At 59.1% G+C, this 13,688-nt stretch overlaps 1 protein-coding gene across 1 annotated transcript in view; it reads right to left on the bottom strand.

The window, feature by feature from the left end:
* Positions 1-13,688, bottom strand: part of LOC140396614 (uncharacterized) — a 135,651-nt gene that overhangs the window by 692 nt on the left and 121,271 nt on the right. The window contains exons 2-6 of the mRNA XM_072485409.1: positions 12,872-12,992; positions 10,406-10,598; positions 5,258-7,611; positions 3,531-3,708; positions 1,519-2,054 (exon numbers count right to left, since the gene is read on the bottom strand). Of these exons, the coding sequence (XP_072341510.1) occupies positions 1,519-2,054; positions 3,531-3,708; positions 5,258-7,611; positions 10,406-10,598; positions 12,872-12,992 (3,382 nt within the window). The remainder of the gene's footprint in view (positions 1-1,518; positions 2,055-3,530; positions 3,709-5,257; positions 7,612-10,405; positions 10,599-12,871; positions 12,993-13,688) is intronic.

Consider the following 13,688-nt stretch of genomic DNA (forward strand, 5'->3'; position numbering starts at 1 on the left):
GACCCCCCCGCTAGACCCCCTCTCCCTGACCAACCCCCCATCCCTGACCCGCCCCCCCTCTGCCTGACCCCCCCTACCTCCCTGACCCCCCCCGCCCTCCCTGACCCGCCCACCCCTGACCCACCCCCCTCCCTGAACCACCCCCCTCCCTGACCCCCCCCGCCCTCCCTGACCCGCCCCCCCTCCCTGACCACCCCCCACCCCCCCCCTACCGCTGACCCCCCCTCCTAGACCCCCTGGCCCTGACCCCCCCCCCCCTCCCTGACCCGCCCACCCCGGACCCCCCCTCCTCGACCCCCCCCTCCCTGACCCCCCCCTCCTAGATCCCCTCGCCCTGACTGGCCCATCCCTGACCCCCCCGCCCTCCCTGACCCCCCCCCGCCCTCCCTGACCCGCCTACCGCTGACCCCCCTCCTAGACCCCCTGGCCCTGACCCCCCCTCCCGGACCCCGCCCACCCTGACCCGCCCACCCCGGACCCCCCCTCCTCGACCCCCCTTCCCTGACTGGCCCACCCCTGACCCCCCCTCCTAGATCCCCTCGCCCTGAGCCCCCTTCCATGACCCCCCCCTCCCTGCCGGCCCACCCCTGACCCCCCCTCCATAACCCACCCTCCCTGACCCGTCCACCCTGACCCCGCCCTCCCTGACCCCCCCTCCCCTCCCTGACCCCCCCTCCTCAACCCCCTGGCCCTGACCCCCCCTGGCCTGGACCCCCCCCCTCCCTGACCCTCCCTCCCTGACCCGCCCTCCCTGACCCCCCCCCTCCCTGAACCCCCCCCTCCTAGACCCCCTCTCCCTGACCAACCCCCCCTCCCTGACCCGCCCCCCTCTGCCTGACCCCGCTCCCTCCCTGACCAACCCCTCCCTCCCTGTGCTTTGACTCTCCCCGGGGTGCGGGTCCCCCTCGGGCACCGACTCTCCCCAGGGTACGGGTCCCCCCCACGGGTGCCGACTCCCCGCGGGGTACGGGGCCCCCTCGGGCACCGACACTCCCCGGGGTACGGGTCCCCCCCCACGGGCACCGACTCTCCCTGGGGTACGGGTCCCCCTCCCACGGGCACCGACTCTCCCCGGGGTACGGGTCCCCCCACAGGCACTGACTCTCCCCTGGGGTACGGGTCCCCCACGGGCACCGACTCTCCCCGGGGTACGGTTCCCCCCACACGGGCACCGACTCTCCCCGGGGTACGGGTCCCCCTCGGGCACCGACTCTCCCCGGGGTACGGTTCCCCCCCCCACGGGCACCGACTCTCCCCGGGGTACGGGTCCCCCTCGGGCACCGACTCTCCCCGGGGTACGGGTCCCCCTCGGGCACCGACTCTCCCTGGGGTACGGGTCCCCCCCTCACGGGCACCGACTCTCCCCGGGGTCCCCCCCACGGGTACGGACTCTCCCCGGGGTCCCCCTCACGGGCACCGACTCTCCCCGGGGTACGGGTCCCCCTCGGGCACCGACTCTCCCCGGGGTCCCCCCCATGGGTACGGACTCTCCCCGGGGTCCCCCCCACGGGTACGGACTCTCCCCGGGGTGCGGCTCCACAAGTCCACATGCTCTCCTGCTGCTGCGGGCCCACCAGGGGCTCTAATATGTCTACGGCCATTGTCATATTTAGTCCACAGCCGCTTTGAGGAATGCCCGGCTGGATGGGGAATTCTTTTTTTTCTTAAACATGAATTTAAATTCTTTTTTTCCCAATTAAGGGGCATTTTAGCGCGGCCAACCCACCTACCCTGCACATCTTTTGGGTTGTGGGGGCGAAACCCACGCAGACCCGGGGAGAATGTGCAAACTCCACACGGACAGTGACCCAGAGCCGGGATCGAACCTGGGACCTCGGCGCCGTGAGGCAGCAGTGCTAACCACTGCACCACCCTGCCACCCCTACGGATGAGGCGTTCTGACAGACGCTGAGCAGACGGATTGATGTCACTGGTGCCAACAGGGGCAAACATACCTTCAGTGTGAATAATGTTAGCCACATCCAGTGAAGCCAGCTCAGCAGCTTCTTCACGTTTAATGCGTAATGCTTTACACTTCTCCAGCGAGGGATTACCTAGAGTCGGGTGAGGAAGGGGAGGGGGTGAGAGTTGGGAAGAAAGGGAAGAACAGGGACACAAAGATTGGGGGGGGCGAGAGACAGAGGGAGCGGGAGAGTGAGAAACACCAAGAGAGAGAGACACAAGGTGTGAGATAACAGCAGCGGACATTCCATGCACAAACCACTCAGGCCTGTGGCCTGTTCCATATTTAGACAAGGTGCAATTAGCCTGCCCAGTACGCAGACGATCGCTACCCACGAACATCGACTCTCGCCGAGTACTGGTCCCCCCCCCAGGGGCACCGAGTCTCCCCGGGGTACCAGACCCACCCACGGGCACCGACTCTCCCTGGGGTACCAGTCCCCCCCACGGGCACCGACTCTCCCCGGGGTACAGGTCCCTCGCCCCCACAGGTATTAACAATCCCCGGGGTACCAGTCCCCCCCACGGGCACCGACTCACCCCGGGGTACGGGCCCCCAACCCCACGGGCACCGACTCTCTGGGGTACGGGTCCCTCGCCCCCAAGGGTATTAACTCTCCCCGGGGAAGGGTCCCCTCCCCCACGGGCACCGACTCTCCCCTGGGTACGGGTTCCACCCACGGGCACCGACTCTCTGGGGTACGGGTCCCTCACCCCCAAGGGTATTAACTCTCCCCGGGGAAGGGTCCCCTCCCCCACGGGCACCGACTCTCCCCTGGGTACGGGTCACCCCCACGGGCACCGACTCTCCCCGGGGTACGGGTCCCTCCCCCACACGGGCACTGACTCTCCCCGGGGTACGGGTCCCTCCCCACGGGCACCGACTCGCCCCGGGGTACGGGTCTCCCCCACGGGCACTGACTCTCCCCGGGGTACGGGTCCCTCCCCCCCACGGGCACCGACTCTCCCCGGGGTACGGGTCCCCTCCCCCATGGGCACTGACTCTCCCCGGGGTACGGGTCTCCCCCACGGGCACTGACTCTCCCCGGGGTACGGGTCCCTCCCCCACACGGGCACCGACTCTCCCCGGGGTACGGGGTCCCTCCCCCACACGGGCACTGACTCTCCCCGGGGTACGGGTCCCCCACACGGGCACCGACTCTCCCCGGGGTACGGGTCCCCTCCCCCACGGACACTGACTCTCCCCGGGGTATGGGTTCCTCCCCCACGGGCACCGACTCTCCCCGGGGTACGGGTTCCTCCCCCACACGGGCACTGGCTCTCCCCGGGGTACGGGTCTCCCCACGGGCACCGACTCTCCTCGGGGTACGGGTCCCTCCCCCACACGGGCACTGACTCTCCCCGGGGTACGGGTCTCTCCACGGGCACCGACTCTCCCCAGGGTACGGGTCCCCTCCCCCATGGGCACTGACTCTCCCCGGGGTACGGGTCTCCCCCACGGGCACTGACTCTCCCCGGGGTACGGGTCCCTCCCCCACAAGGGCACTGACTCTCCCCGGGGGTGTACGCATTAGCAGATTTTTCAATAGTTATCAGGTCACACTTACCTTTAATGCCCAGGTCTTCCAGCTCCTGGCGAAGCACTCTGATCTTTGCCTTGTTGCTGCGGCAGTTCTCAAATAGTTTCTTGTAATTGCGACGTACCCCACAGGTGACAACACAGCGCTTCAGCCGTTTAATGGTGGGGTGTTCCTCATTTCCAGTCTCCTTTTCACACGACTTGTTCTGCAAAGTGATCATCCAGCGATCAGGATATACGAGCGATTGAGCTCGAAGTCCGTGCTGTACCGTTCTGGGAGTGTTTGATGGGGACAGTGCAGAGGGAGCTTTACTCTGTATCTAACCCCGTGCTGTACCTGTCCTGGGAGTGTTTGATGGGGACAGTGTAGAGGGAGCTTTACTCTGTATCTAACCCCGTGCTGTACCTGTCCTGGGAGTGTTTGATGGGGACAGTGTAGAGGGAGCTTTACTCTGTATCTAACCCCGTGCTGTACCTGTCCTGGGAGTGTTTGATGGGGACAGTGTAGAGGGAGCTTTACTCTGTACCTAACCCCATGCTGTACCTGTCCTGGGAGTGTTTGATGGGGACAGTGTAGAGGGAGCTTTACTCTGTATCTAACCCCGTGCTGTACCTGTCCTGGGAGTGTTTGATGGGGACAGTGTAGAGGGAGCTTTACTCTGTATCTAACCCCGTGCTGTACCTGTCCTGGGAGTGTTTGATGGGGACAGTGTAGAGGGAGCTTTACTCTCTATCTAACCCCTTGCTGGCCCTGTCCTGGGAGAGTTTGATGGGGACAGTGTAGAGGGAGCTTTACTCTGTATCTAACCCCGTGCTGTACCTGTCCTGGGAGTGTTTAATGGGGACAGTGTAGAGGGAGCTTTACTCTGTATCTAACCCCGTGCTGTACCTGTCCTGGGAGTGTTTGATGGGGACAGTGTAGAGGGAGCTTTACTCTCTATCTAACACCGTGCTGTACCTGTCCTGGGAGTGATTGATGGGGACAATGTAGAGGGAGCTTTACTCTGTATCTAACCCCGTGCTGTACCTGTCCTGGGAGTGTTTGATGGGGACAGTGTAGAGGGAGCTTTACTCTGTATCTAACCCCGTGCTGTACCTGCCCTGGGAGTGTTTGATGGGGACAGTGTCGAGGGAGCTTTACTCTGTATCTAACCCCGTGCTGTACCCGTCCTGAGAGTGTTTGATGGGGACAATGTAGAGGGAGCTTTACTCTGTATCTAACCCCGTGCTGTCCCTGTCCTGGGAGTGTTTGATGGGGACAGTGTAGAGGGAGCTTTACTCTGTATCTAACCATTGCTGTACCTGTCCTGGGAGTATTTGATGGGGACAGTGTAGAGGGAGCTTTACTCTGTATCTAACCCCGTGCTGTACCTGTCCTGGGAGTGTGTGATGGGGACAGTGACGAGGGAGCTTTACTCTGTTCTAACCCCGTGCTGTACCTGTCCTGGGAGTGTTTGATGGGGACAGTGTAGAGGGAGCTTTACTCTGTATCTAACCATTGCTGTACCTGTCCTGGGAGTGTTTGATGGGGACAGTGTAGAGGGAGCTTTACTCTGTATCTAACCCCGTGCTGTACCTGTCCTGGGAGTGTTTGATGGGGACAGTGTAGAGGGAGCTTTACTCTGTATCTAACCATTGCTGTACCTGTCCTGGGAGTGTTTGATGGGGACAGTGTAGAGGGAGCTTTACTCTGTATCTAACCCGTGCGGTACCTGTCCTGGGAGTGTTTGATGGGGACAGTGTCACAGGGCTCACCTTAGATTGTTTCTTGCTGTGTTTTCTTGCCGAATCGCTTTCTCCGTCCCTCTCGCTCTCGCTGCTGGGGGTATCTTTGCTTCCTGCTCCATTTGCCTTCTCCTCATTCTCGCTGGAGGCTGATTTGCTGCTCCCTGAACTCTCGTCTCCTGTGGTCTCTCCTCCCGCCCTCGCGGGCAGGGCTTTACTCGGCAATCCCTTACTGGCCCCCTGACGTTCCCGGGCCTCCTCTTCTGCGCTCGCCGACCCTTCATCCGATTCGGCCGCCCGTGGGGCTGTGGCCTGGGCCTTGCCTGCCCTGCCGCCGGCCTTCTTCTTGCGTTTGCCCCTTCCTTCCTGCTCGCTGGCTGAGCTCTGGTCACGGGGTTTGCCGGCCGAATGGTTCTGACCCCTCTTCTTCCCTGCCCCATGCTCCCTCGGTGGCGCCCTGCTTGGTTGCCTCTTGCTGTTACGTCTAGGGGACGCCTCCCCGTCATCCTCCTCCTCGCTGCCAGAGCTGCTACTCTCCGAATCCTGTCTGCCGCTGCCTCTGCACTGTTGTTTTCCCTTAACGCTCTTTTTAACCTCCGTTTTTGGCTTTGTCCTTCCCTTCTTCGGCCCTCTGTCTTCCTCTTTGCTCTCGCTCGAATCTTTTTCTTCATCCTTGCTCTGGGCACTGTCATCATCGGACTCTGTTGGCTTCTGTCTGCGGCCGACCTTGCGTTGACTCTCCTTCTTTTGTTGTTTCATCTCCGTTCCTGGCTTCGTCCTTCCCTTCTTCGGCCCTCTGTCTTCCTCTTCGCTCTCACTCGAATCATTTTCTTCATCCTTGCTCTGGGCACTGTCATCATCGGACTCTGTCGGCTTCTGTCTGCGGCCGACCTTGCGTTGACGCTCCTTCTTTTGTTGTTTCATCTCCGTTCCTGGCTTTGTCCTTCCCTTCTTCGGCCCTCTGTCTTCCTCCTCGCTCGAATCATTTTCTTCATCCTTGCTCTGGGCACTGTCATCATCGGACTCTGTCGGCTTCTGTCTGCGGCCGACCTTGCGTTGACTCTCCTTCTTTTGTTGTTTCATCTCCGTTTTTGGCTTTGTCCTTCCCTTCTTCGGCCCTCTGTCTTCCTCCTCGCTCTCACTCAAATTGCTTTCTTCTTCCTTGCTCTGGGCACTGTCATCATCGGACTCTGTCGGCTTCTGTCTGCGGCCGACCTTGCGTTGACTCTCCTTCTTTTGTTGTTTCATCTCCGTTCCTGGCTTCGTCCTTCCCTTCTTCGGCCCTCTGTCTTCCTCCTCGCTCGAATCATTTTCTTCATCCTTGCTCTGGGCACTGTCATCATCGGACTCTGTTGGCTTCTGTCTGCGGCCGACCTTGCGTTGACTCTCCTTTTGTTGTTTCATCTCCGTTTTTGGCTTTGTCCTTCCTTTCTTCGGCCCTCGATCTTCCTCTTCACTCTTGCTTAAATTGCTTTCCTCTTCCTTGCTCTGGGTACTATCATCAGTTTCTTTGGGCTTCTGTCTGCGGCCGACCTTGCGATGACTCTCCTGGACATTCTTACGTTCTTGTTTTGCCTCCGTTCCTGCCTTCGTCCTTCCCTTCTTCGGCCCTCTGTCTGCCTCTTCGCTCTCACTCGAATCATTTTCTTCATCCTTGCTCTGGGCACTGTCATCATCGGACTCTGTCGGCTTCTGTCTGCGGCCGACCTTGCGTTGACTCTCCTTCTTTTGTTGTTTCATCTCCGTTCCTGGCTTTGTCCTTCCCTTCTTCGGCCCTCTGTCTTCCTCCTCGCTCGAATCATTTTCTTCATCCTTGCTCTGGGCACTGTCATCATCGGACTCTGTCGGCTTCTGTCTGCGGCCGACCTTGCGTTGACTCTCCTTCTGATGTTTCACCTCCGTTCTTGGCTCCGCCGTTCCCTTCTTCGGCCCTCTACAGGCTCCGTCGCCCCGGCTGAAGTCGGATTCGCTTCCACTCCCCTCTCCCGACGCGACTCGCTTCTGGTCGCTGTTGCTCTCCGCCCGTCCTCCCTCGGTCTCCTGCTTGGTTTCTCTGCCCCGGTTCCCTTCCTTGCTCGGCAGCCCACACTTGGACTTGAGCTTCGTCTCCCGCTCGTTCCCGGCCTCCGCTCTTGAATCAGGCGCCCGCTCCGCCTGTCCGGACGGGTCGCCGGCGGCCCGCTTGTCGCTCGCTCCCTGGCTCTCCTCCCCTCCGCCGCGGAGGTGGGGTTTGTCCTTGGGGCTGCGGTCGGGCGACGTTATCCCCCGTCCTGCTCTGGAGGGTGGGGATTTCCCTGCCCCCCCCGGGTCCTCGTCACCCTCGGAGGATGAGCTCTTGCTCTGATCCGCTTCCCCGTTCCGGCTGCAGGGTCCGTGGTGCAAATCTTTAAAACACAAGGAGACAGGAGAGGTAAAGCCCTGATGCAATGCCAGCTTTTGGCAGTCTCCAGCCAGACGAGACGATGGCCAAGTCACCGACACACTCGGCTAAAACCCTGGTCAGTAACCCTCATCACCGCCGGGCTCGGCTATCCCAGCTGCCCTCCCACATTCGACCCTCCCTAAACCTCAGCCCCTCCAAAACTCTGCTGCCCCCAGCCCGTGACCCAGCCCCAGTCACTCATCACCCATCCTGCTTCCCTGACCGGCAACACCTCCATTTCAAAATACTCATCCTCGTTTTCAATTCCTCCATGGACCTTGTTCACCCTCCCTATCTCTGTAACCTCCTCCCTCCCCTACAACCCTCCCTATCTCTGTAACCTCCTCCCTCCCCTACAACCCTCCCTATCTCTGTAACCTCCTCCCTCCCCTACAACCCTCCCTATCTCTGTAACCTCCTCCCTCCCCTACAACCCTCCCTATCTCTGTAACCTCCTCCCTCCCCTACAACCCTCCCTATCTCTGTAACCTCCTCCCTCCCCTACAACCCTCCCTATCTCTGTAACCTCCTCCAGCCCCTACACCCTCCCTATCTCTGTAACCTCCTCCCTCCCCTACAACCCTCCCTATCTCTGTAACCTCCTCCCTCCCCTACAACCCTCCCTATCTCTGTAACCTCCTCCCTCCCCTACAACCCTCCCTATCTCTGTAACCTCCTCCCTCCCCTACAACCCTCCCTATCTCTGTAACCTCCTCCAGCCCCTACACCCCTCCCTATCTCTGTAACCTCCTCCCTCCCCTACAACCCTCCCTATCTCTGTAACCTCCTCCCTCCCCTACAACCCTCCCTATCTCTGTAACCTCCTTCAGCCCCTACACCCTCCCTATCTCTGTAACCTCCTCCCTCCCCTACAACCCTCCCTATCTCTGTAACCTCCTCCCTCCCCTACAACCATCCCTATCTCTGTAACCTCCTCCAGCACCCGGCAATCCTCACTATCTGTAACCTACTCCAGTCCCTACAACCCTCCCTATCTCTGTAACCTCCTTCAGCCCCTACACACTCCCTATCTCTGTCACCTCCTCCAGCCCTACACCCCTCCCTATCTCTGTAACCTCCTCCAGCCCCTACAGCCCTCCCTATCTCTGTCACCTCCTCCAGCCCCTACACCCCTCCCTATCTCTGTAACCTCCTCCAGCCCCTACACACTCCCTATCTCTGTCACCTCCTCCAGCCCCTACACACTCCCTATCTCTGTCACCTCCTCCAGCCCCTACACCCCTCCCTATCTCTGTAACCTCCTCCAGCCCTCCCTATCTCTGTAACCTCCTCCAGCCCCTACACACTCCCTATCTCTGTAACCTCCTCCAGCCCCTACACCCCTCCCTATCTCTGTAACCTCCTCCAGCCCCTACAGCCCTCCCTATCTCTGTCACCTCCTCCAGCCCCTACACACTCCCTATCTCTGTCACCTCCTCCAGCCCCTACACCCCTCCCTATCTCTGTAACCTCCTCCAGCCCCTACACCCCTCCCTATCTCTGTCACCTCCTCCAGCCCCTACACCCCTCCCTATCTCTGTAACCTCCTCCAGCCCCTACAGCCCTCCCTATCTCTGTAACCTCCTCCAGCCCCTACAGCCCTCCCTATCTCTGTAACCTCCTCCAGCCCCCTACAGCCCTCCCTATCTCTGTAACCTCCTCCAGCCCCCTACAGCCCTCCCTATCTCTGTAACCTCCTTCAGCCCCCTACAACTCTCCCTATCTATGTAACCTCCTCCAGTCCCCTACAACCCCTCCCTATCTATGTAAACCCCTCCAGCCCCTGTAACCCTCCCCATCTCTGTAACCTCCTCCAGCCGCAACAACCCTCCCTATCTCTGGAACCTCCCCCAGCCCCTACAACCCTCACTATCTCTGTAACCTCCTCCAGCCCCTACAACCCTCCCTATCTCTCTAACCTCCTCCAGCCCCGACAACCCTCCCTATCTCTGTAACCTCCTCCAGTCCCAATAATCCTCCCTATCCCTGCAACCTCCTCCAGCCCCTACACCCTCCCTATCTCTGAAACCTCCTCCAGCCCCCTACAACCCTCCCTATATCTGTAACCTCCTCCAGCCCCTACACCCCTCCCTATCTCTGTAACCTCCTCCAGCCCCTACAACCCTCCCTATCTCTGTAACCTCCTCCAGTCCCGATAATCCTCCCTATCTCTGCAACATTGTATATGCTGTGTTGCCCTATTATGTATTTTCTTTTCTTCCCATGTACTTAATGATCTGTTGAGCTGCTCGCAGAAAAATACTTTTCACTGTACCTCGGTACACGTGACAATAAACAAACCCAATCCAACCTCCTCCCCATCTCTAAAACCTACTCCAGCCCCTACAACCCTCCCTGTAACCTCCTCCAGCCCCCTTCAAGAGGGTGCGGGCAGGTGGAACAGAGAGTGAAGGAGAGACAGAGAGCATGTGGAGTGAGAGTGTGGGGGTGGAGGGAGAGAGAGAGTGCAGGGGAGAGAGAGAGAGCGAGAGTGCAGGGGAGAGAGGGGGGAGAGAGAGGGATAGGGAAAGAGAGGGAGAGAGAGGAGTGGGGGGAGGGAAAGTATGGAGGGGAGAGAGAGAGAGAGGGGGGAGAGAGAGAGGGAGAGAGGGGGCAGGGGAAAGAGAGGGAGAGAGAGGAGTGGGTGGAGAGAAAGTATGGAGGGGAGAGAGAGTGGGGAAGGGGGGGCAAAGAGGGGTCGGGGTCAGGAAACAGGAAATGATTATGGGTTGGAGACGGGTCAGAGGGAGTTTTACCGGACCCAGCAGAATCGACCCGTGACCTCTTGCCAGTTGGTAGTGTGCGGGTGGACGATGGGCTCCCATTCGTGTTGCCATCGCTCCCACTGGAACACCGGGAACGTTTATTTGATTGCCGGTCCAGGCATCTCTGCTTCCTCAGGGTTTCTGCCTTCTTCATCAGAGGCTCATCATCACTCGAGTCACTATCCTGAGGGAAACACAGATCAAAGGACATCAAACCAAGGCCAAGTGAGGCTGCCGCACGCATTGTCACCCAATCGTGTCCACCAGGGACCCAGGACACAGAGCATCAAAACAACCCACTGTCGGAAGGTCAGTGCTGAGGGAGTGCTGCACTGTCAGAGGGTCAGTACTGAGGGACAGCTGCACTGTCAGAGGGTCAGTACTGAGGGAGTGCTGCACTGTCAGAGGGTCAGTACTGAGGGAGTGCTGCACTGTCAGAGGGTCAGTACTGAGGGACAGCCGCACTGTCAGAGGATCAGTACTGAGGGACAGCTGCACTGTCAGAGGGTCAGTACTGAGGGTGCGCCGCACTGTCAGAGGGTCAGTACTGAGGGAGTGCCGCACTGTCAGAGGGTCAGTACTGAGGGAGTGCAGCACTGTCAGAGGGTCAGTTCTGAAGGAGTGTCGCACTGTCAGAGGGTCAGTACTGAGGGAGTGCCGCACTGTCGGAGTGTCAGTACTGAGGGAGCGCCGCACTGTCAGAGCGTCAGTACTGAGGGAGCGCTGCACTGTCAGAGGGTCAGTACTGAGGGAGCGCTGCACTGTCAGAGGGTCAGTTCTGAGGGAGTGCCGCACTGTCAGAGCGTCAGTACTGAGGGAGCGCTGCACTGTCAGAGGGTCAGTACTGAGGGAGTGCCGCACTGTTAGAGGGTCAGTACTGAGGGAGTGCCGCACTGTCAGTGGGTCAGTACTGAGGGAGTGCCGCACTGTCAGAGGATCAGTACTGAGGGAGCCGCAGTGTCAGAGGGTCAGTACTGAGGGAGCCGCAGTGTCAGAGGGTCAGTACTGAGGGAGTGCCGCACTGCCAGAGGGTCAGTACTGAGGGAGTGCTGCGCTGTCAGAGGGTCAGTACTGAGGGAGTGCCGCACTGTCAGAGGGTCAGTACTGAGGGAGTGCCGCACTGTCAGAGGGTCAGTACTGAGTGAGTGCCGCACTGTCAGAGGGTCAGTACTGAGGGAGTGCCGCACTGTCAGAGGGTCAGGACTGAGGGAGTGCTGCACTGTCAGAGGGTCAGTACTGAGGGAGCACTGCACTGTCAGTGGGTCAGTACTGAGGGAGTGCCGCACTGTCAGAGGGTCAGTACTGAGGGAGTGCTGCACTGTCCGAGGGTCAGCACTGAGGGAGTGCTGCACTGGCAGAGGGTCAGTACTGAGGGAGTGCCACACTGTCAGAGGGTCAGGACAGAGGGAGTGCTGCACTGCCAGAGGGTCAGTACTGAGGGAGTGCTGCACTGTCAGAGGGTCAGTTCTGAGGGAGTGCCGCACTGTCAGAGCGTCAGTACTGAGGGAGCGCTGCACTGTCAGAGGGTCAGTACTGAGGGAGTGCCGCACTGTCAAAGGGTCAGTACTGAGGGAGTGCTGCACCGTCAGAGGGTCAGTACTGAGGGAGTGCCGCACTGTCAGAGCGTCAGTACTGAGGGAGTGCCGCACTGTCAGAGGGTCAGTACTGAGGGTGTGCTGCACTGTCAGAGGGTCAGTACTGAGGGAGTGCTGCACTGTCAGAGCGTCAGTACTGAGGGAGTGCCGCACTGTCAGAGGGTCAGTACTGAGGGAGCGCCGCACTGTCAGAGGGTCAGTACTGAGGGAGTGCTGCACTGTCAGAGTGTCAGTACTGAGGGAGTGCCGCACTGTCAGAGGGTCAGTACTGAGGGAGTGCCGCACTGTCAGAGGGTCAGTACTGAGGGAGTGCAGCACTGTCAGAGGGTCAGTACTGAGGGAGTGCCGCACTGTCAGAGGGTCAGTACTGAGGGAGTGCCGCACTGTCAGAGGGTCAGTACTGAGGGACAGCTGCACTGTCAGAGGGTCAGTACTGAGGGAGTGCCGCACTGTCAGAGGGGCAGTACTGAGGGAGTGCTGCACTGTCAGAGGGTCAGTACTGAGGGAGCGCCGCACTGTCAGGAGGTCAGTACTGAGGGAGCGCCGCACTGTCAGGGGGTCAGTACTGAGGGGGCATCGCATTATTGGGAAATGTGAGGCATGCCGTGGGGCAAGAGGCGGCAAGTTATCTCTAGGGCCAATATTTGCCCCTCACCCAACACCAGGGTAAAAGCCAGAGCACTGGCGGCCAATGTCACATTGATGCGCGTGGGATCCTTCTGTGCTCCAAGGTCCAGCCCAAGGGCATGCCAGGGAGCAACCCGCTGCGACCGACGCCTGCCCTGGGGCAGGCGAAGGGCTGCGGGGGCGGAAGGCACCGGGGAGGGAGGGAGGGAATGAGCGACTTGTGCTGCTCGCTGACCTGGTAGGCGAGCAGGGCCTTCTCCACGGCCATCTTGAGGCTAAGCTTCTCCTCCTTGGTGAGCGAGTCCTTCTTGACATGTTGTTGGTATTTCTGTTTGACGATCGAGTGGGTCAGGTCGCTGCGTTGGGAGCAAAGGAGAAATGGTCTTAAAGCTGTTTTCAGTGTACCCAGTTTCACACAGACACACCCGGCGTTTCTATCTGCTTTATATTCATATTTAATAACATTTCATTGATATTTAAAATGACACCAGCAGGGGCTGTTTAGCACAGGGCTAAATCGCTGGCTTTGAAAGCAGACCAAGGCAGGCCAGCAGCACGGTTCAATTCCAGTACCAGCCTCCCCGAACAGGCACCGGTGACTAGGGGCTTTTCACAGTAACTTCATTTGAAGCCTACTTGTGACAATAAGCGATTTTCATTTAATCGACCCTATTGATATTTAATTGAGTTTATTGATTTTAAAAATAACTTCACGAGTAGCCAATTGTTTTTTTTCCAATTAAGCGGCAATTTAGCCAATCCACCTGCCCAGCACATCCTTGGGCTTAAATTTTATTGATATTTAATCGAGTTTTTGATATTTAATAGAACTTTATTGATGTTGGTTTACGGAGATTGAGATTCACTTTTTAAAGGTAATTAATTGACGTTATTAATTTTTGATATTTTACTGATATCTTATTGATATGTTTTAGGGGTTTTCTTGATATTTTCTTGATAATTTGCTGTCATTTTACAGATATGTTATTAAAGCCGCTCCGTGTCTCTGTTTGGTGAGGAGGGGGATTATTAAGCCGCTCTGTGTCTCTGCG

The sequence above is a fragment of the Scyliorhinus torazame genome, chromosome 19, assembly GCF_047496885.1.
Source record: "Scyliorhinus torazame isolate Kashiwa2021f chromosome 19, sScyTor2.1, whole genome shotgun sequence".
NCBI classification, from domain to species: domain Eukaryota; kingdom Metazoa; phylum Chordata; class Chondrichthyes; order Carcharhiniformes; family Scyliorhinidae; genus Scyliorhinus; species Scyliorhinus torazame.